This window comes from Furipterus horrens, unplaced genomic scaffold, assembly GCF_987537825.1.
Source record: "Furipterus horrens unplaced genomic scaffold, mFurHor1.1.pri manual_scaffold_6, whole genome shotgun sequence".
Classification (NCBI taxonomy): Eukaryota; Metazoa; Chordata; class Mammalia; order Chiroptera; family Furipteridae; genus Furipterus; species Furipterus horrens.
This window is the reverse complement of record NW_028327176.1, coordinates 45,694,722-45,716,990: the sequence shown is the minus strand read 5'-3', so window position 1 is coordinate 45,716,990 and position 22,269 is coordinate 45,694,722. Positions and strand designations below refer to the sequence as shown.

The window sequence follows — 22,269 nt, the reverse complement described above, 5'->3', positions numbered from 1 at the left end:
TCTGAGTATTTTCTTCTGTGATGACACAATAAGCAAGCAAGGTCAGGAGTCTAGGGTAATAAACACGTATTGACATCTATCATTGATCCATTCAAGGTGCTTCTGGTGTGGTGACCATATTCTTTCATTAGCAAATATGAAGTGAAGGAACTCTAGTGTACTCTTTGATGAGGCTGTCAACTAAAGCATATGGTGGAATTTAGAAGTTAAGGGGTCTAGTTAGCAAATGTGTAGAAATAAGAACTGTCTTCTTTCTATATTTTGGAATGTAACATCATTTTGCAATCACTTTTGGAAGATAATTTTCTTGGTTTTTAAAAAAAGTTGTAAGATAAACTTTGGACAATATATTATACTATGCCCTTTGTAATTAAATAACCCAAGATAATGTGTTAAAGTTCAGTGGAGATTTAAATTCCCAAGCTGATTATAAAGAGCCGTTAAGACCAAAAAATGTGTTATTACTACTCCTGGAGGTTCTCGACATTCTATAGTGATAAATTGCGTGTTTCTATCGCTTATTATCTTTCGGTCTTGCAGAACAGCTCAGCATTAAGCAACTGAAAATAAGTACAGTTCAACTTGAAGGCTGAGACCAGGGCAGAACTCTGGGCTGTGTCCTGTCCACGGAATGTGAAGCCATTGCAAGTTGCGGGGTTGTCCAGAAAGACAAATCTGGCTGTGTGTGCAAGTGGCCTGGAACAGAGAAGAGATAGAGGCAGTTTAGTCTACTTGGAGGCTACTGCAATATCCAGCCTGCGGAGATCAGAACAGGGTTTAAAGGGAATGGCAAGAAATTAAAAAAAAAAAAAAAAAAAAGGCAGTGTCTGTGGGGTTACGTGAGTGAGGAAAAAAACTGAAAGAACGGCTCCATGTTTTCCGGAGACGCGAAGTTTTTAGCAAAGGCCCCTTCACTCCTCGTCCGTCCTTCGGACGTCCTGAAATCATCCTGAAAGCTGAAGTCTCAAGCTGGTCCGGCCAGTAAAGGGCGCAATGGGACGCAGGACCAACCAGGAGAGTCTTCCAGCCCGCTTCCTTCCCTCCCCGCCTCCACACTGAAGCAATCCCTCGGGTTCCGACTACTCCCTGTCCACCCAAAGTCTCCTGATAGCCCCCCACCCCCACCTTCCGTCCGCGACCAGCACCGCCTTCTGCCACTCCCCGCTCCCCCTAGCTCCTCCCCGCCCCTCCGTGGGGCCCTGACTCGCCGGGCTGCCACGTCTCATTGATGACATCACCAGGGCCTCTCGGCCTTAGCCAATCCGCTAGGGGGAGTCGGAGCGAAGTCCTAGCCAGCAAGTCAGCGGGGAGGGAAGCAGGGAGCGGCGGAGGGGGGCGGTCAGAGAGTGGGGAATGGGGCGGGCTACAGAGTCTCAAGGAGGCATGCGCCAGAAGCGCGGGGCTTGGCGGGAAACTGAGTCCTGGTCTCCGTGCCACACCACCTGCCCCAGCTCCCACATACTGACTAGCAAACACTCTTTCCCGGCATGCCACGCTGTGCGGCCGCCCTCTGGGCTATGTAAAGGCCCTTTGGTCTGAGGCTTTCCTATTTCCTGGTTCGCCGGCGGCCATTTTGGGTGGAAGCGGTAGCTGAGTGGCGGCTGGTGCTGATTGTGTTCTAGGGGGACGGAGAAGGGGAAGACGTTTCCTCTCCTGGAACAGCCTATCTCATTCCTCTCCGGTTACCCGTGGCGTGGAGAGTCAGGGCGGCGGCTGCAGCAGCAAGGGCGGCGGTGGCGGCGGCGGCGGCGGCAGCTGCAGTGACATGTCCAGCATGAATCCCGAATAGTAAGTGCAGGAGAGCACCGGTCGGCTGGTCCATGGGCCAGCTTGGGAGAGCTTAAAGGGGGCCAGGAGGCCTGGGGCGGGAGTGGGGGCCTCGGCCGGGGTGAGGTAAGGGTGATGGGGCAAGAGAGGCTGACGGCCGGGCGTCGGACACCATTGTCTGACGAAGGAGGGGCGGCCTCGGGGAGGGGTCGGGTCGGAGTGGAGAGTCGCCGGGCCTGGACCGGGTCAGGGTGGAGGCCTGAGTGCCGGACCGGTGCGGTGGAACTCTGTGCTGAGGGGGTGGGGCGGTGGGAAGGGATTCCTTCTCCAGGAGGCATTGACTTTTGAAGGAGGACTTGTTTAAGGGGAGAGTGTAGGGTGGGAGAGCTTTTCTAGAGGGCACTGTCAGACCCTGCCCCCGCACTCTGCGGAGCTGTCAGAATCGTCTGGGTGGAGACCAGTTTACTTGTAAATCTTGAGCTTGTTGGCTCTGCTTCCATCTTCCCCGTCAGGTTGCGGGTAGTAGAGATGTTTTCCAGGACTGCGTGGGATTGAGGGGAATGAGTAGATGGTGAGAAGCGATTTACAATTTTTAGTTTTAATTGTTTTGTTATTTCCTGGAGTTCTTTAAGAATTCGCCAGGCCCATTGCCTTCCTAAGAACACTAGGCATTTGTGAGCATTTTTTTTTTTAGAGGACACCAAAGTCATTTTATGTTGTGTAGGTCAAGAAAGAAAAGGACTAAATCTTGAGAACGGCTTTCTGATATTACCAAGTTAAAGGAAGGCTTTGCTGTCAAGTTGAAAGAGAAACGAATGGGCCCTATGATAGATCTGTAGGTTTTGTATTACCTACTTGAATGTTTGCAGATAGGGAATGAGGTTCCATGACGTGTCATGAAAAGTTAATGCATTTCTTTTTCTTGCTTACTCAAGAAGTCACCACAGCAGATGTGACACACCTGGCACTTTTCCTGGGAACTGGTGTTCACTTTCCTTGGAAAGACTTTATTGGTATCTCTTAATGGCTCTTAAAAAATCCTCCTGCAGTTTGCATATATAAATTAATGAATAATTGGAGATTTACTTGGTATTCCGCTTAAGTGTCAGAAGGCTTTGGGGGAGAGGGTGATTTTTTTTTTTTTTTTTAAAGCAAAAATCAGTATTTGTCCTAAAAGTTGAGCACAGTCCTGGCCAGTCGTGGCTCAGTTGGTTAGCGCGTCCGTAACCCGAAAGGTCTCCATGCCTGGGATTCCTGGACAGGGCTCATGCCTGAGTCGTGGTTCCGTCCCAGGTCGCAGCACCTCTGAGAGGCAACTAACTCATCTATGTTTCTCTCTCACATCAATGTTTCTGTCCCTCTCCCGCCCTCCATTCCCCTCTCTCTAAATATCTATAAGCATATCCTCAGGTGAAATTTAAAAAAAAAAGAAGACAAAGTTGAGTTTATTGGCTGCTTTGGTTGATTAAACATTTCCCCTACAAGGTCCACCCATCATTTTAGCTGACTGTCATGTGTGTATCACATGGCTCTTGCAAAACGCATTCTGACTTCAAGTTTTGCAATATTGTGGTTTTATGGGAAATGTCCCCTTTTTGTTAAACAGAAGCCATAGTATTTTATTAAAATTTTATAAACTTTTAAGAAACTGAGAGTAGTGTTCCCACAGTGCCATATTTGCTGTGTTGACAGTTTTAAATTTTCTTTATGGAGGGCTCCAAGGACAAAGTTTGTTTTGCATAGTTGGGCAGAGTTGAATTTGAGGTCCCTAATTTAGTTTTCCTGATAACAATAAAGTACATGGATATGCCACTTTCTGGAGGTTTGTAAACCTCTTCAGGAAGTTTCTTATATTTGTTACACACATTTAGTGCTAAAACTAGATTTTGAGGATTAATTGAACAGAATGGTGACAAATTATTGAGCCTCTGAATTTGTTTCTCCTTTTTAAAAATAGTACAATGGAGGGAGAGTATAAGGGGACTAAATGGTAATGGAAAAAAATACAGTAACATTTTTTTTAAGTGAGTACGTCTGGCAAAAAATAAGGTTTCTGAGGCATGTAAAAAATAAATGAAAATAGGATAATAGGAGTCATTCCTATGAGGGTAGTTGTGAGGTTAAAATGTATGTAAAAGAATTTGGAAAACTAAGAGCACACTTGGTAGTGTACATCATTATCATGTAGGACATTCTGGTAGTGCTAGGATTTAGAAATGTAATCTTTACTCTCAAGGAACTAATAATGGAATATAGAAAATAGGTTGTATGTATGTTAAATACTAGTAGATACAGCAAATTCCAGATATATGCCATGGATTGGAGCAACAAAATTTCGAAGGAGGGTAGAGGGTTGTGGTTGGCTAGTTGGGTTAAGGAAGGCTTTAGAGAAAAGAGGACCTGTTAGGAAACTATTAGCAGTAGTTTTGGAGAAGCAGAGGGAGTGAGGAAGACTTTTCCTGGGGGAAGTAGGAAGAATAAATGGCAAGGGATAGTAATTCTTAAGTAAATATAGTGCCAAATCATCCTTCCTTTGAGTTCTCTGATGAATGACCTCAATAGAACCAAACCCCAAAATCATGTTTATATTTTTTCTGGCCTGCTGTATCTATATTCTAGTAAAATAATCTAGGAGTTTGGGAAAACTTCTGGAAAAACATTAGTGAAAATTACTTGAGGTGAGAGGAGGTAATAGATATTAATGGAAGGTCACAAGGGCAACTAGCAAGGGAATTTTTAGCAGTCTGACTTCAGTTTTTTTTTGTTTTTAATGAAATTTGTTATCATTAGAGAAAAAATGGGAAATAGAGAAAAGAAGGAAAGAAATTCTTAGTTTTATCACCCACACACAGGTCCATTTACTTTTATACCTTGTTCTAAACTTTAAAGTTTTATGTTTTTTCTTAAATTAAAACTTAATGGGTGCATGCCTTTCCTGATTCCTTGGTGGGTGCTTGACAAAAGAAAAAGTTTGGTTCTCTCAGAGGGAACAGAATTTTAGATTATTATTGGTTGACATAAGATTACCTGTTGGTAGCTTTATTACTGAATGCTTTTATTTTATGATCTTCAAGTTGTAAGCTTTTGGCTTTGGAGTGAGGAGAATAAAAAATATATCAATCAGTGATTAAATTTTAAGCTGTCCTTTTGACTGCTTTCCATGTTATTTTTCTGATTTGGGAGAATTGACAACCCTAGGTTAATCTTTATGGTAGAAATTAAGGGTAATAACTGACTCACTTGAATTGCAAGTAGAAACAAAAAGCAACTAGAGTGGAATCTGAACAGTGGAAAAGTAGATGGAAAATGTTACAGCTTTCTTTTTTTTTTAATTTTATTTTTTAGAGGGAAGGGAGGAAGAAAGAGAGAGAAACATTGACTTGTGAGAGAAACATCCATGCGTGCCCCCACACTGGCTGGGAATAGAATCAGTGACCTTTCAGTTCCCAGTCCAGTGCTCGACCCACTGAGCCCAACCAGCCAGAGCTCTTTTTCTTTTCCTTTTTTAATTATTTTTTTGAGATCCGAAGAAAGATGTTTAATTTCCTGAGCTAGGTGGTGAAGCAGGCAGTGATTATTTCAGTACACTGATTAAGAAATACTTAACATTATTCTCATACCAGAAACATTTTGCCTAATCCATTAGCTTCTAGTGGGCTTTTTTAGTGTCAAGAAAAATGTACGTGTATCTATCATTAATATACCAGTTAACTGCAGTAGAACTGAAATGGTCTACTTTAATCAACTGTGGTTTGTTTGTTTTTTTAAGTTTTTATTTATTTATTTTTAGAGAGCGGGGAAGGGAGAGAAACATCAACCATTTGCCTCTCACACCCAACCAGGGACCTGGCCACAATACAGGCATGTACCTTGGTGGGTAATCGAACCAGAGACCTTTCGGTTGCAAGCTGGTGCTCAATCCACTGAGCCACACCAGCCAGGGCAACCCTGGTTCTTTAATGCAGAAAAATTTTATAGTAATTGCCTTGTTTTTAGTTTTTAGTTTGTTTGCTTTTTAAAATTGTGGCTGCAGATGATATTGAGATCATGGCTCAAGATTTAATCAGTCTTTCAAACTTGGCTCTTCTGTCATGGAAGACTCAAGAAACATTTTACTTTATTTTTTCTTTGCGAACACAGCTGTGAATAAATCTGTCAGAACTTCACGATTTGAAAGTAAAAACAGATGAATTATTTGATCTGTTATCTATCTGACCAAGTATATTTCATTAATGAGCATATATCTACTGGCTTTCATATAATTTTTAGTTTAGTTAGGATTTTTTTTTTTTTTTAGAAAAGAAGGTGAAAATCAACTAAAAGTAAGTTGTCTCTGTTGTCTTGATGACTTTTTGGTGGTGTTGGTAGTAGTTGAAAAATTTAGAAAAGTTAAAGAAGGAAAAATAACCAGTGTTTTCACTATAAAGAATATGATTTCTTAATGTCTGTAGAGAATCAACATAATGTAGTTCTTTGGGTAATGTAAGTTTCCTGTAGCTATATAGAATCTCCACAAAATGCATCTTATGAGTTTTGTGTCAGTGGATGATTTTGTAGGATATTTTAAAGATAACCGAAACTTTGCATTTAAAAATTTCCTGTTTTCATCCTAATTAAGTTAAAATGAGACATGTTGACAGTTTCTTACATATTCCAGCAAATAAATAATTTAAAGCTTTAAAAAAAATGTTATTCAAAGATGGATGAAATTAAGAAACAAGTGTTCTGCCAACTCTTCAGTTGGCTTTTAAAGAGAATTTTGCATTCTGAGTAGTTTTCAGTCTTTTTTTTTTTTTTAAATTCTGGAAGCAATCATAGTAATTTACCTATGTGCTAACATCTTGTTATATTCACATCCTATTAGCAATCCTTTGACTGTGTATGTGTGTTTTCTCCTTGGCAAGGTTTGACTATATACGTGATTTTACTAGAGCAGTTGTAATAGTTAAGTTTCATTTTTGATTGTTAAGAATAGCTTCCTTTTGCTAATGTTATCTACTCTTGTCTCTTTCCTAATATATGAAAATGTTGAGGCTTAAATACAGTGCTTTTTAGGGTTTTGAAATTTTTAAAGATTTGCTTAAAAAAATACTTGGAGTGTTTTAATATGAAGAGAAACCAAAAATGGATGTACGATGCCAGTGCATGAGATATTTTAGATGTGTACTTTATCAGTTTTTACCACTCTTTGAACTACATTTTGAAGTTTTGAGATTTAGGCAAAATGCTCACACTTCTTTTCTTTCTTTCTTTTTTAAAAAATCTTTTAATAGGGAGAAGGAGAGGTCAAGACTATTCCACTGTTTTCCTGTAGAGGGTGGGGCTGAGATTATTTTTTGATGTCTGAAATAGAATTTAGGGAGGAAAATCTGGGACTTTTTCTGCGGATCCACCTTGTGAGTGTTTCAGATTATAAAAGGTAATGGTGGAATATTTGGGGAAATAAATAGTCCTGATGCCCTAAGAAGCTCGAGGACAAGCATTTGTTGGTTTGTTGACTGACTTAAAACATGTGTAGAAGTAAGGTACAAAGAAGGAGAAAATGGAAGTTTCCCTTGGTACTATTGTGAATGGTTGGCTCAGTTGGTCAGAACACCCTGCTTTATTAAATCCAAGGTTGTGATGGGTTCCAGTTAGTTTATTCTATTCCATGTTTGTAGATTCCTAATTCTGACAGATAGTGTTCAGTTGTGAGTGCTTTTGCTCACAAGGGGGACCAGTCTTTGAAAATTTAAAAATAACAGTAGCTCCTATTTAATTAGTGCTTACTCTGTGTGCTACCCACTTGGCTAGTCTTTACACAGGGCATTTTATTCAGCCTGTACCTCAGATTGTGAACTTCACAAATAAACTTAGTGAATTATATAATTGAAGTTTTCCAAGAACAGTGATGGATTTAACTTGTCTGACTGTATTTCCTTTGAATGACAATAGTTCTTAAGTGGAATGATTCCTTGTCCATTTTACTCTGCCTTTAGATGTTTTCTAGTAACTTGATTTTGGTTATTAACCCATTTATGTTCATGTACCCTTAGGAGCATTTGATGAACCCTGTGGACCTGCTGCCTGTGTGAATACATATTGATAATATTTTGCATAAAGTGCATCCTGTCACACTGCCTGAGCCTATTTATGAACCTCAAGTTAAGAATGCCTGATTTAGGAGATTGAAAGTAGAAAACAGTGTTTATTACCACTCTTTGAAATGTGGAAAACTGAGAGTGAAGATTTTAATTTTAAATCGGGTATCTTGAAATAATTAGTGTTAAAATGTGAGATTGATTTGGGCATGGCTTTATTTGGTGACCTGGTCTATGATTTTCTTCTCTTCCTTTTTTCTTTTTTAATGCTTACCTTTCTGTTCCTCATTAAGTTATTAATATATGAAGTGTTCCTAAGAATCTTGAAACAAAGACACACTGGGTTCACAGAACATTAGCATTCACATTAAGAACAATAGGTTATCTATATTGTCTTTACTACTTTAAAGTCCATATGGATGTAGTTAGGATAAATGCCTAGCCAAGTGTAATGTAGTCTGAAGTAGATTAGATGGAACTTATAAAAACAGATAGATTTAGAAAAGGACATTTGAAGCAACTTTGAAATGTACTTCATAGAAATGGTTGCTAGCATCTATTCTCATGAATACCATTTATGTTCCTCACTTACTAAAGTTAATGAGATCTGAACTCCAAAATTTACCGTGCTCTTCTGAGCTGAGCTAACTTATTTACTAATACAGATGTTATAAGTTAATTTAAGCTGCGAATCACACTTAAAAATATTTAATCAGGTTTTGTGTGGTAGTTCATAGATACTTTGATTTGTTCTGTTAGGTTTTATACATAGGACTTAACATATTCATTTACTGACACTTATCTGATTATATAAAATATGTCATTGAGGGAATGTGGTGTGATAAAAAGAACATACCATTTGGAATTGTAAATCCTAGGTTTAAGTTCAGACCACCACTTGCCTCATATACATCATTTATGCCTTTTGAGCCTGTTTGTTTATAAAATGCAGTTAGTTCCACTTCAGTTCTGATTCTCAACAGTAAACTGTACAGTGCTATATAGACATTATTTGACATGTGTATTCTAGTAAAGGATGTTATAATATGGGTAAATGGCAGGTAGTTTCCATTTTAAAGTCTTAATTACACATTTAATCATTATACATTTATTTCTGTCCTTGTCTCCTTTAACAGTTTTTTCAATACAGACTTAAAATCTTCCAATGAATGTGTATGTGTACATACATATCTATATGTATGTACACATACACAATTAATTTCACCTTGAAAGAAAGCTCGATAAAGAAAACAGCCAGCTCTTTCTCTCTGTAATCAAAGTATGCTAGCCTAGGAATTGAGGGGCTTTTCTGTTTTTGTTTTTTAATTAGGAAATTTGAACTCTCTTGCTAGGTGCTTACCAGTTAGTTAAGAAGGTGACTCATGCTCATACAGGCATAATCAACATAACAGCATTAGCACAAGTTAAATCTTGTGATACTTTTAAAGAATTAGGATGGCAGGATATAAAGTGCAAAAGATTTGGAGAAGGGGCCTGTGATTTCTATTTTTTAACAGAAAGTTTTAGTTACGTTTTATTTATAGGAATAGAGAGCACTGAGGACTCTCCAGAACCCTTGATGCTAGCTAGTCCTGGGACGAGGTCAACAACTAACAATTTGAGTATCCCCTACCAGCCAGAAAATTATGTATGTATGTACATTATTTTCCTTAATTCTGTGAAGAAATAGTGCCCTACTTTTACAGATGAAGAAAAAGAGGCTGAGAAGAGTTAAATGGCTTGCCTGGGGGCATTCAGAATAAACAGCAAAATTGGAATTTTAACTCAAGGACCTGTGAATTCACAGCCCAAATATGCTGTTTCCAGTTTACTATGTGTGGTTAACTTCTATGGATTTAAATTTTAAGCCAGTTAATTAGGCAACTAACATATTTGTGGTCAGTTACTTTTAAAATTCATGATCAGAGAGGTCTTTTAAAAATTTATTAAAAAGGGTTTGTGAATTACATATTATGAATGGATCGTTGACTTTCTCCTTCCTGTCTCCTTTTGGGTTGATATTTAAAGCTTCTTTTGGTTTGAAGTTAATTATTGTACCTATTCTCAGTTTTTCTTCCTTCATGACTATATCCTTAAGTATGTATAGTTGGGGAACTAGAAGTTATGGTTGTCTTTCTGTGAGTAAAGCAAGTGAAGCAGAGAACTGCCTTTCTGCGCTGAAGAGGGCACAGTTGCTGCAGACATGCTATGGTATACATGTTGCTAGGTTTGGGGAATTGTGACCAGTGTGATCATATTACCTGTAACTATTAGTTGGTAATTTTTAAAGTTAGATTATACTGGTAAATTGTCATCCATTGTCTGAACAGAAGCTTTGGATAAATAGCTTCATAGGTTTTGTCTAAAGCTCTTAAGATTTTTCATCAAGTTACCTTGTGGTTTGGATGGGGGATGGAAAATTAATGATAATTGCCACTTATTGTGCTCCTGTAATGTGCCAGGCACCGTGCTAGAGGTTTTAGAGCAGTGGTTCTCAACCTTCCTAATGCTGCGACCCTTTAATACAGTTCCTCATGTTGTGGTGACCCCCAACAACCCCCAACCATAACTAAAGCATAGTGATTAATCACAAAAACAATATGTAATTATATATGTGTTTTCCAATGATCTTAGGCGACCCCTGTGAAAGGGTTGTTCGACCCCCAAAGGGGTTGCGACCCACAGGTTGAGAACTGCTGTTTTAGAGGCTTTATTTCTATCCTGACAAGAAGTCTAATTGGTAGAGGGTGCTTATAGAATATTTTTACAGTTGAGGAAATTGGTAAGTACCTTGATTCAGTTATAGCTAGTATACGATGGTACCTAAATTCAAACACAGGTTTTTCTAGCTCTAAAACCTGTGCAAGCTTTGAAAGGTAAGGAGGTACAGGACAAGTACACCTCTTCCTTGGGGTGTTTTTCAGCAAATATTATGTAGGTTGTAAGATCATCTACTCGTTTGTCTTGCATGATTTGCCACTTCATTCAGCACTACCAAAATTTCAGAATTCCAGTTTTGAATTTTTAGAACACAGTTCTAAACAGCTAAAATGGAACCTGGAAAATTAATCTATTGTCTCCAAATATCAAAGAAAAACATGCTGTTTTAGGGGTTATGGAGATAGTTTTTAAAAAATTGCATGGCTATTTCCTTAAATTTGGTAACTGATTATTTTGACCAACAGGCTGCTTTTGTCCATAGTTGAAGGGTTATTTATTTTTATTTAATTTAATCATTAATATGTGCTCTATAAAATACAAACAATATAGAAGCACATGAAGTAATGAAAAGTTCTTACCATTTTCTCTCCAGCCTGATAGTCAGTTTTGAATTGTGTTCTGTGGAGCATACTTAAAGTAAATGAAAAAGAAAAGCTGATGTCAAACACAAATATTGCAGCCCAAGTTTTTATTAGTTATTCCATACCCCAAAGGCTAATAAAATAGTGTGTAGTTTAATAGTGAATTAAAGGCAAAATAACATAATTCCTAACATGCAAGTGAATTAGCTCTAGATGAAAGAGAACAAATTTAGTTTCCATTGAACTTTTTAAAATAGCGGGCCCTTTTAAGGGTCTGCTTATAGCTGACATTGTGAAATTTGTATTTTGGGGCTACTATTTGATTAGAAACTACTGGACATAATATTCGTCTTATGTTTTGTCTTACCTTTCTTGATATATGTTTCTAAAGGGTGGAATTTTGAAAGTTGTGTTAATGTTAGTCAACTTTCTCTTGTAAAATATTCACTGACCTGCGAACTATGTCTAATAATCCAAATATTATTGTATAAAAGAAAAAAATGTTTATTCTCATTTAATCCAAAAAGTTACACTTGTGACTATATTGGGAATGTGCCAGTTCTATCTGCTTTCAACCTTGACCTACTCTACCTACTTATTGTGAAAATCATTGTGTTAACAGCTGGTAAGCTGAACGAACCTGTAAGGGTATCAAGTCATTGAACAAACCCTGATTAAATTTTTTTCCTTCCTTCAACGTCTTTTTTTGGTTATAAAAGTAACACAGGACTACTGCAGACTGTTAAAAAAAGTATAAAGTATCAATTGTGATATTATAATTTAGAAGTGTTTGTTTTCTCCAAATCTTTTATGTGTGTGAAAAATTTTTTAAAAACAAAAATGGGTTAAACTAATTTTTTCACATATCAGTGTTTCACATAACTGTCTCTTTTGAGATTTTAGAAATCCCAGTTAGCGTTTTAAGTTCCAAAATCAGCAGATTTATCCCCTGCTTCATATTATATGTAAGCGGTTAGGTAACTTCATGAAAAGGAAAGCATTTTACCTAAATAATAGTGACTTTGTTAAAGGTATAGAAAATGTTAGTACTTGCATGCAAAAATGGCATAGGTATTAAGATTATATTATGATCGTAAATAATGAAAACAGAGGCTCCAGTATTGCTAAAGTAGACCATGAGTTGACTTTTAGGAAGAACTGATAGCAAAAAATAATTTTTTACTTGTTACTATCTTTGATGCCCCATCACCCACTTTTTAAAAGCCTGTTCATTTCTCTGAATCTTCCCCTTTCCATCCAGCTCTCATCTGTGTCAGTCTTAACTATTTTAGCTTTCTCACTGAATTATCTCTTATAAATTCAAGCAGTTCGAAAGGACTTTCTCCAATAATAATACTTGTGCTTCAAAAACAGCTTTGGTTTTCCTCCACCACCACCACCACCACCACCAACAACAACAACAAAAATAGAAAAAAAAAAACAGCTTTGTTTTTTTGTTTTTGTTTTTTTATAGAGTCCAGCATGATTTATGATTTTTTAAATTTAACTTGAGAAAACATAAAATATCTTCTGTTTAAAAATATTAGGAGCTTGCTTTTCAAAGAAATGCTTGCTTGTACCCATTTTACTAATGTCCTCATAGTTTTTTAAAAAATTCACGAAATAAATGTAGATTTACAGAAGAGTTCTAAAAATTGTACAGAGAATTCCTATATACCCTTCCCCAACTTCCCTTAATATTAACATCTTATATACCATGGCACATTTATAAAAGTTAAGAAATTAACATTCATACATTATTAGCTAAACTATAGACTTTAATCCAGTTTCTCCAATTTTTTTTCTAATGTCCTTTTTCTGTTCCAGGGTCTAATCCAGGCTGCCATGTTATACTTAGTTGTTACATCATGTTAACTTCCTTCAGTCTGTGAGTTTCTCAGTCTTGCCTTGTTTTTTATGATCTTGCCACTTTTGAAGAGTAGTGTTAGGTACTTTGTAAAATTGCCCTTAGTTAGCATTTCTCATGATTAGACAGGAGTTATGGATTTATTTGGGGGGAAGATACTATACAGATGAAGTGCTTTACTAATCACATAGGATACATGATACCAATATGGCTTATTACTGGTGATGTTCACTTTCATCACTTAGCTAAGGTAGCATCTGTTAGGTTACTCTCATTATAAAGTTAATATTTTTTTCTTCTCTAACTCTGTTAGAATGCAATCTTTAAGAGTCCACACTAAGGAGAGAGAATTAATAAGCTCTATCTCTCAAGGAAGGAATGTTTAAAGAATTTGTGAGTATATGTTAAAACCATCACAGTAATATATATTTTGGGGGACATACTTTGAGGCCATGCAAACAACTTGTTTCTTAAAGCATCACCCGCTAATTTAGCACTCATTGGTGGATCTTGCCTGTAGCAGTTATTATTGTGATGATCTACTGGTGATTTTCTGTTTCTCTCGTTCCTTCTACATGTATTATTTGGAGTGCCTCTTCTCTCTCGTTTATTTAATCATTTATACTAGTATGGACTCAGGGATATTTGTTTTATCATTTGGGTTATAATCTAGTACATGGTTGTTCACTCTGTGGCTCAAATTGTTTTGCTTTGACCATTAGAGAAATTTCAGGTTGGCTCGTGTCCTTTTTTTTTTTCCTTTTTAAATTGATTTGAGAGCGAGAGAGTCATCAGTTTGTTGTTCCACTTATTTATGCATTTGTTGGTTGCTTCTTGTGTGCCTGGACCCAAGATGAAACCTCCACCGTTGGTGTATTGGGACTGTGTTCTAACCAATTTAGCTACCTGACCAGGGCGGCTCCTCTATCCTTTTAACATGTTCCCATTCATTTTTTTCTCTAGTGTTTTGCCCAAAATGTTAAACAAGGGTGGCCATAGATATTAATTACAGTATTCTCTCACTTATCGCGGATATTATGTTCTAGACCCCTCTGCAAAGTAGGAACCTTACATTTATTCTACACTCTTAAACCTATGTAACTTTAACAACATACATATACATTACTGCAAAATCCTGCAATATAGCGAAAAATCCGCAATAAATAATTAAATATAGTATTTTTTAAAATCCTGCGAAACAGTGAGGCCGTGATAAGTGAACCACGATATAGAGAGGGACTACTGTAACTATCTCACAATGAAAGAGGCTGATTAAAAATGCAGAATTAAAATATCCTCTGATCTCTTGGCACATGCTTTGTAAAAGGCACAGTGCTATATTTTGGATACACAGATTAATGTCAGTTTACTTTCACACTCACAGATAGATAATGTCAAACAAAAGATTGTGGGAAAGTAGATACCAAATTATTTAGGGGGAAAGATTATGAAGGGTTATAGCAAATAAGACATGAAAAAGACCAGAGGAAGTTCTGATTTGGGAGCAGTGGATAGGATTTACTAGAACAATCTAATATATGAGAATGGTGATTACAGTTGTAACTATAGACTTCTGATCTAGGATAATCTAGTTTTGTCACTTAAGTCATAGTTATATTATAGACAGAAAACCTAATCCAAATTCCTGGAGAATAAAGAAAAAATATGGTGGTAACTTGGTACTCATTAATTCGTTCCTGAGCTCATGATGAGTCCTGAAACCAACGAGTACCAAGCAAGCCATGAGTGATGAAGCATTTTGTTTTGTGGAGCGCTGTTGTGACTAGCGAGTGCAATGAGTCATGAGCAAGCGCAGGCGCCCAGTGCTAAAACATTTTTTTCTTGTCAAAATGGGATGAGTACAGGGTTTGACGGGTTCTGAAGCCAACGAATACTGAGGTATGACTGTATATTTAATTTCTCACCATTTGCTATAGTGTTCTTGAATCTTTGTATCAAAATTCTGACCTTGTGCTTTCTAATTTTAGATTTGCAGATTGTCAACATTTTTCTTTGTTTTCTGTTCTGATAATTATAGTTACAGAAATTCTATTTATGTATGTATGTAGAGGAGAAAGGAGGGAGAAAAAGAAACATCGATGTGTGAGAGAAACATTGATTAGTTGCCTCTTGCATGTCCCCCCAACCGGGAACCGGCCTGCAACCCAGGCATGTACCCCGACTGGGAATCAAACCCACAACCTTTCAGTTTGTGGGATAATGCCTAACCCACTGAGCCACACCAGTAAGGGCAGAAATATGGTTAAGCAGTCTCAAATCTGAATTCTCTTGACATTCTGTATATTAATCGTTTAGAAATAAGCTGCTACAGTAGTAGATTATTTAAAATATCCTAATACAGGTGACATGTAAATAACATTTCTAGGTGTGTGTATTCAATAAAGGGAAGAAGTTTGTGAGCTGGACTTTGTTTGCCATTCTCCATGTCTCTTGTCATGTTGGAAAAGAATAAAATACAGTTGAGCCTGGAACCAGTGGGGAGTTTAGGGGCACTTACCCAAAGCACAGTATAAAGTCTGCATATAATTTAATACACAGATTCCCAGCTGCGACTGAAAACCCCATAGACAACGTGGATTTTAAAAAATCCATGTGTAAATGGGCCTGTGCAGTTCACACCCGTGTGAACTGTGGTCTTGTTCAGCAATGATTATCTCATTGTAGGGAAGAGTATTAAACTCTTCATATTATTTTTACTGACTGTGAACCTTATATTATCAGAAACTCATAAAAACTCAATGTTTTAAATAACACTAATATTTTAAAAGAATGTGATAATTGAGAAAGGTGATTTTTAATAATTATTTATTCCACCCATCCCCAAACCTGTAGGAAATTTTTTTTAATATGCTTTATTGATTTATTTATTTACAGTTGTCCCAATTTCTTTACCCTTTGTTCCCTTCCACCCAGTGACATCTGTCCCTCCAGTTGTCCCCACCTCTTAGTCCATGCCCATTGGTTGTGCATATAGTTCTTCTCAACATCTTCCTGTCTGCTCCACTCCCTCCTACTATGCTTCTTAATTCCTGTACCATCTCACTCCCTTTCCCCATTTCCTCCTCTCTGCTGACCTTCCCCCATACCTATAATTCTTTTCACACTCTCATTGCCTACTTAGTTTGCCTTTGTTTCGGTTCCCTAGCTTTGGTTGTTGGTTGTTGTGATACAGTTTTCATTTTAACGTTCATAGGCTTGATTCTCTTTCTCCTAAACAAGTCCCTTTAACATTTCATATAACAGTGGTTTGGATCCGATGAACTCCTTCAGTTTTACTTTGTCCTGGAAGCACTTTCTCTGCCCTTCTATTCTGAATGACAGCTTCACTGGATAGAGTAATTGTGATTGTAGGTTTTTGCTTTTCATTACTGTGAATATTTCACCCTGGCTGGTTTGGCTCAGTGGATTGAGCGTCGGCCTGCGAGCTAAGTGTCGCTGGTTCGATCTCCCAGTCAGGGCACATCAGAGAAGGAAAACTCTGACTCCAAAAAACCTCCGCTGCCTTGCGGCATACCTCTTCAGGGGAAAGGCTAAGGGAGTAAACCCCGACAGAAAATCCGGAGCCGGAGTCCCTAAGGCGGTTTGACGTTGTAGTCAACACCGGCAACTCCTGCGGCGCACCTGAAGCCAAGCTGTATTGACTCCGTCTTTCCCTTGGACCCTTCAGCTGCGAAGAGAGGGGGGGTCTGCTGCATGGGCAACAGCAGACCCTCCATATCACCCTGCCCAGGCTCTGTAGCTTCAGCTTCACTGGAGAGGACACTCCAGCGTCATCATAAGATGTCGATTCAACACGGGAGGAGACAGATACCGTGTCACTCCCGAGTCGGACTGCACAGCCGTTCTCGGTGGTGCAGATAGACTCTTAAGAAGCTACACCATCGTCTCTCGAGACGGACGGCTGCCGACCGACTGTGAATATTTCTTGCCAGTCTCTTCTTGCCTGCAGAGTTTCTTTTGAGAAATCAGCTGACAGTCTTATTGGGACCCCTTTGTATGTAATTCTCTTCTCTCTTGCTGCGTTTAAGATTCTTTTATTCTTAATTTTTGACATTTTGATTATAATGTGTCTTGGTGTGGTTCTCCCTGCGTCCAGATTTTCTGGAACTATCTGTGCTTCCTGGACCTGTAAGTCTTATTTCCTTCCCCAAGTCAGGGACGTTCTGCTTCATTATTTTTTCACATAATTTTTTAATTTCTAGTTCTTCTTCTTCACCTTCTTGCCACCCTATGATTTAGATGTTGGCCCACTTATAGCTGTCCGATAAGTTTCTGAGCCTCTCCTCATTTTCCTCACTTGTTTTCTCTTTCTGCACTGGTTGACTGTTCCTTCCCTATGTTCCAATTTGTTGATTTGATCCCTGGTTTTCTTCCCCTCACCACTAGTTTCATGTGTGTTTTTGTTCATTTCAGCAGGACTAGCCTTCATTCCTTCCCTGTCTTGTTTAAGATCTGCTGTTAGGTCTGTAAGCACTTTTATAAGCAAAGCTCTGAACTGAGCCTCAAAAAGATATCCTATCTGCTGCTTCGTTAGATTAGAAATTTGCTGTCTGGTCAGCTGCATCACCGGGATGTCTGTCATGATCTGTGCCATCCTGAACAGTTTTGTGTTTACCTTTGCTTCCTGGGCAGGGCTGTCACACCTCTTACACTATGGGGGGAAGGGGGAACCCTGTGCACTCGTCACAACCAGGCGTTTTCTGCGGGAGTGAGGGTCCAAGATGGATTCCTGCTGTTCAATCTTTGCTGAGAGACTGGGAGCCACCGCCTCTGTCCCCACCCCCACCGGGCCTCACAGTCCAAGGCAATGGAGGTCTGCCTTCCCTGGCTTTGGAATCACAAGCTGATGGGTCTGGTCTGTAGCCGGGGGTGCTCCCCAGGCGCTTTTCACCTCCTCTTAAGTACGGGTGTCTGTGCTTACCGCTGTGCTGCCGCCGTCACTGCTGCCCTGCCGCCGTCACCGCTGCTGCCAGGGACAGCACAGCTTGACCTCTCCTCCCCAGCTTCGCCTCTCCCACATGTCCCGACGAGCACCACTTCTTTATAACTTCATTCGTTGGACTTCCATTTATTTTCTGGAACTTCTGGTTATATCTGGTTTTATGGTAGTTGTATTATTTTTAGTTGTGGAGGGAGATGGAGTGTGTCAGTCTAGGCTTCCATCTTGGCTGGAAGTCTCCTGTGTTTGTTTGCTTCTGTGTCCCAGGCAGAGCTGTCACTCCTGTTACGTTGTAAGGGGCGGAGCCTTAGGGATCTGTCAGTACAGGGCGACCTGTTTCACCACGTTGTGGCACTGTATGTGGGGGAGGGGTCTGAGAGGGAACAGTGCTGCTTCCCCTGCACTCGCCCCTTTTCCAGGCACTTCTCCCACTTCCGCACCGGACTGGTGCCCCTCTACCTACTGCCCTGGCTGTCATTCCCAGAGTGGGCAGGTCTGTGGATGTTCTAGGTCTGTGAGGGCCCTTTAAACAAGTGGATTCTGCTGAGAGACCGGCAGTTTCTGCCTCCGTCTCAACCCCCACTGGTTTGCACAGTCAAAAGCAGTGAGGCTTGATTTTCCCCGGAGCTGGGACAATGAGCTGTTCTGGTGAGGAGCTGGGAACGCGCCCGTGCCCCAGGTGTCCCTCCTGACCTTTCAAAACTGCACTTTCTACGCTGGCCCACTGCTGTCGCCACTGCTGCCACCACCACAGTCCTCTCCGCCCTGGCTCCGCCCCTCCTACCTGCCTGGATGAGTATTTCTTCTTTATAACCTTGTTTGCTGGACTGCCATGCACTTTGATTTTCTGGAACTTCTGGTTGTTTCTAGTTTTGAGGTAGTTGTATTCCTTCTTAGTTGTGGAGGGAGATGGAGCATGTCTGTCTATGCCTCCATCTTGGCCGGAAGTCGGAAATTTTTATAAGAGTTTATTTGAGCCAAGCTGACAACATATGCTGGGGAGCAAGATTTCAAACGCTCTATTAATTCCTTGAAACCATAATGTAATTTGTAACAATTATTAGGAAGCGTTTATGTTTTTTACAGCCTTAAATTACTCTGAAGTAGAGAAAGTGATCTTGAAGGTAATGAATGCTATCTCAGGCAACATCTATGGCCCAATGCTGTCCTTTAGTGTAACAGGGTCCAGTACTACTGATTCAGGGGATGTTTACTGAATGTCTACAGGATGCTTGGCACTGTAGGAGATTGGTAAATTCAGGGCTTCTGTTGTGTCAGAATTTCTGTTAAAAACTAACTATAGTGGTATTAATGATGCAGTTCTCTTGCTAACTGAAATGTAATTTCTTAACATGTACTCGTTGCTAATGTTCAGTGTTCAGCATTCTTAAGAATTTAGTCTAATTAAAGAGGAAGCTGTCAATAGTGCTGAAGTCGGTCAGAAACTGTACTGCCTAATAAAAGTTGTACAGTATTGTGTATCAGTTATTAAGGGTAAAATTTCAGTCATCACCTTCCCCCCCTTTTTACGTTAGATGTCAAACTGGAAAGGCTGTTATTTAGTTTATCCTGTGTTTTAATCTCCCCTTTAAAAAAAATTATATTTATTTGCCTTTAGAGAGAGGGGAAGGTAGGGAGAAAGAGAAACATCCATGTGTCCATGTGTGAGAGAAACATCGATTGGTTGCCTCTCATATACAACCTGACTTGGGACCAAACCTACAACCCAGGCAGGTGCCCCGACCGGGAATCCAACTGGCGACCCCTCACCTTACTGTACGATGCCCAGCCAACTGAGCCACACCAGCCAAGGCTTCAATCCCCTTCTTAGTGACTTGTTTAAAAGCTTCTTATTTCCTTCTATGACCTTTATTTTGCTGCTGACTAGAGTGCTTTGGGTCCCCCCCCTTTCCTTTAGATATAATTAAGGACAATAAGTGTACTGTGGTATCTTGGTATAGTCAAAAAGATATGTTTTAAGTAATACGTATTACTGTAAACCTGAATAATAGTTGATGAATATTCACAGAGATAATCACTGCTAAAAGTTTTACATTTTGCTTATATGTAAATGTGATTAATTGTAATCTTATTAAACTGTGAGTGATATTTGTATTTCACCTTAAGTAGGTAGCGTTCTTTAAAAACAAAAATCACAAAAAGAACAAAATTGAAACTCATGCTTATCTTCCAAAATAAACTAAATTCTGGATTTTTAAAACCTTTGAAGTTGCGTAGAAGAATATATAGAATGGGTCAGAATTAGAAAGGATCTATGGAGGGATTCCTTTGGAGACCATGGGCAGGTAGTCTCTTGTCTTCAGATCCATGAAGGAAATCCCAGGGATGGTCTTTGAGTCAGGTCTGGCAATGGTCAATGTACATAAACAAAGCCTAGATGTCAGTGTTTTCTTTTCTTTTTTTAAAGTATATTGTATTGATTATGCTGTTATAGTTGTCCCAATTTCTTTTTCCCTTTGCTTCCTTCCGCCCAGTACCCCCTTTCCCTCCAGCAATTCATGTTTTCTGAAGAATGCTTTATTGACCTTTTAGAGGAAGAAGAGGAAGGGAGAGAAAATTGATTTGTTGTTCCAGTTATATCTATGCATTCATTGGTTGCTTCTTGTATGTGACCTGACCAGGGATCGAACCTTGGCAGGACGATGCTCTAACCATAAAGCTGCCCTGCCTCTGAAGAATGCTTTAATGCAGGATTAGAATGTTGGTCAAGTTTTGTGTTTGATTTTACCATGTCTTTAGTTTAAAATATTTATAATACAGGCTTACAGAAGTTAAATGATCCTTTTTTTTTTTTTTTTTTTTTTAAGGGAGAATTTCCAGATGGATACTAGGAAAGGATCATAAAAGCCCCTTGGAAGATTGCTATGAAATTATGATTTGATCTTGGAATTAGGAGAGATTTGTTTCATTGGCAAGAATACTCCCTGTATTCTAATACTGCAAAGGGAGTGGGATTTCTAGCAGTTTCTTGGAATCTCTTAAGAATGCAAGCCACTTACATTTCCTTTCATTCTTTCCTTGGAAGTAGTTCACTGATCTCAGAGATCATTGGTGGCATTGCCTATCATACTTTTATGTAGTTCTGTCATGTTCAGTGATTCATCAAAAGGGCTTCTGCAGTTGTTGCAATTTTGGCTTCTGTTAAGCTATTCATGGACTTCTTCAAAAGCTGTAGTCTTCCTTAGTGACTTGTTTATTATTATTGCTATATTTTTGTTGTTGCAGAATTTACAGTACAATATACTTTTTATTAATGTGATTTTTTTCCCTCTTTTTGCAGTGATTATTTATTCAAGTTGCTTCTGATTGGAGACTCTGGAGTTGGAAAGTCTTGCCTCCTTCTTAGGTTTGCGGTAAGTTGAAACTGAAATGTCTTTAAAGAAATTAATACTGCGTATGTTTTCTAGGTAGACAAAAGATTAAAGTTTTATTCCCAATAAATTAATTTTTCCAGAATTTATGTATTAAAGTCTTAAGTATACATCTCTATGATACCTTGGAGTCTTAAATAAAAGAAAATGCTGCTGTTCTTAAAAGAAATTCAACATAGTGTGGTTATAAAGTCAGAGAGATATTGGTAGAGGTCAGTCAATGTTTAAATCCAATATAAGTAGTGAGTTAAGGGGAAAGTAGTTGTCCTGTGAAAGTGACCTCATGGAAAATGAATTTTCAAGTAAAAGTTTAGTAGAATAAAAAGAAAATGTAGGGCCTGATACAAACTTTTTGACAGTGGTATTGTATTTTGTATGCTGAAATTTATAAACATATCAACTGCCTTCAAATTTAACATGCTTTCCCTCTCTGTCTAGATCATTGGTTCTCAGAGTGTTGAGTAAAGATCCCTGGGGATTATCAAGACCCTCTTAGGGCTCGTCCATGAAATCAACACTATTATCCTAATAATACTAAGCTGTTAGTATTTAATAAATAATTACTTAGAACTAAAAAGAAAGACAGTTGCATTTTTCACTGTGTTGACATTTGCTCTGATAATGCAAAAGCAATGGTCGGGTAAAACTTCTGGTACCTTAACACACCATGTCAAGGCTATGCTAAGCCCCAAACTGTACTCACAGTCATGTTACTTACCTCTTTGCACCCACAGCAGGGGAAAAAGCCATTTTCAAGAGTGTCTGATGAAACAGTAAAAATGGTTAAGTTTTAAGAATCTTGTTCCTTTTTAAAATATATTGTGAAGAAGTGAGGAATATGCATAAAGCACTTTTACTGCTTACTAGAGTGTTTTGCTCTAGTTGTCTTGAGGAAAAGAAA

The 22,269-nt window shown here is 38.8% G+C and overlaps 1 protein-coding gene across 1 annotated transcript in view; it reads left to right on the top strand.

The window, feature by feature from the left end:
• Positions 1–1,595: 1,595 nt before the first annotated feature.
• Positions 1,596–22,269, top strand: part of RAB1A (RAB1A, member RAS oncogene family) — a 35,647-nt gene continuing 14,973 nt past the window's right edge. The window contains exons 1-2 of the mRNA XM_090281402.1: positions 1,596–1,788; positions 21,278–21,350. Of these exons, the coding sequence (XP_090137528.1) occupies positions 1,766–1,788; positions 21,278–21,350 (96 nt within the window). The 5' untranslated portion in view covers positions 1,596–1,765. The remainder of the gene's footprint in view (positions 1,789–21,277; positions 21,351–22,269) is intronic.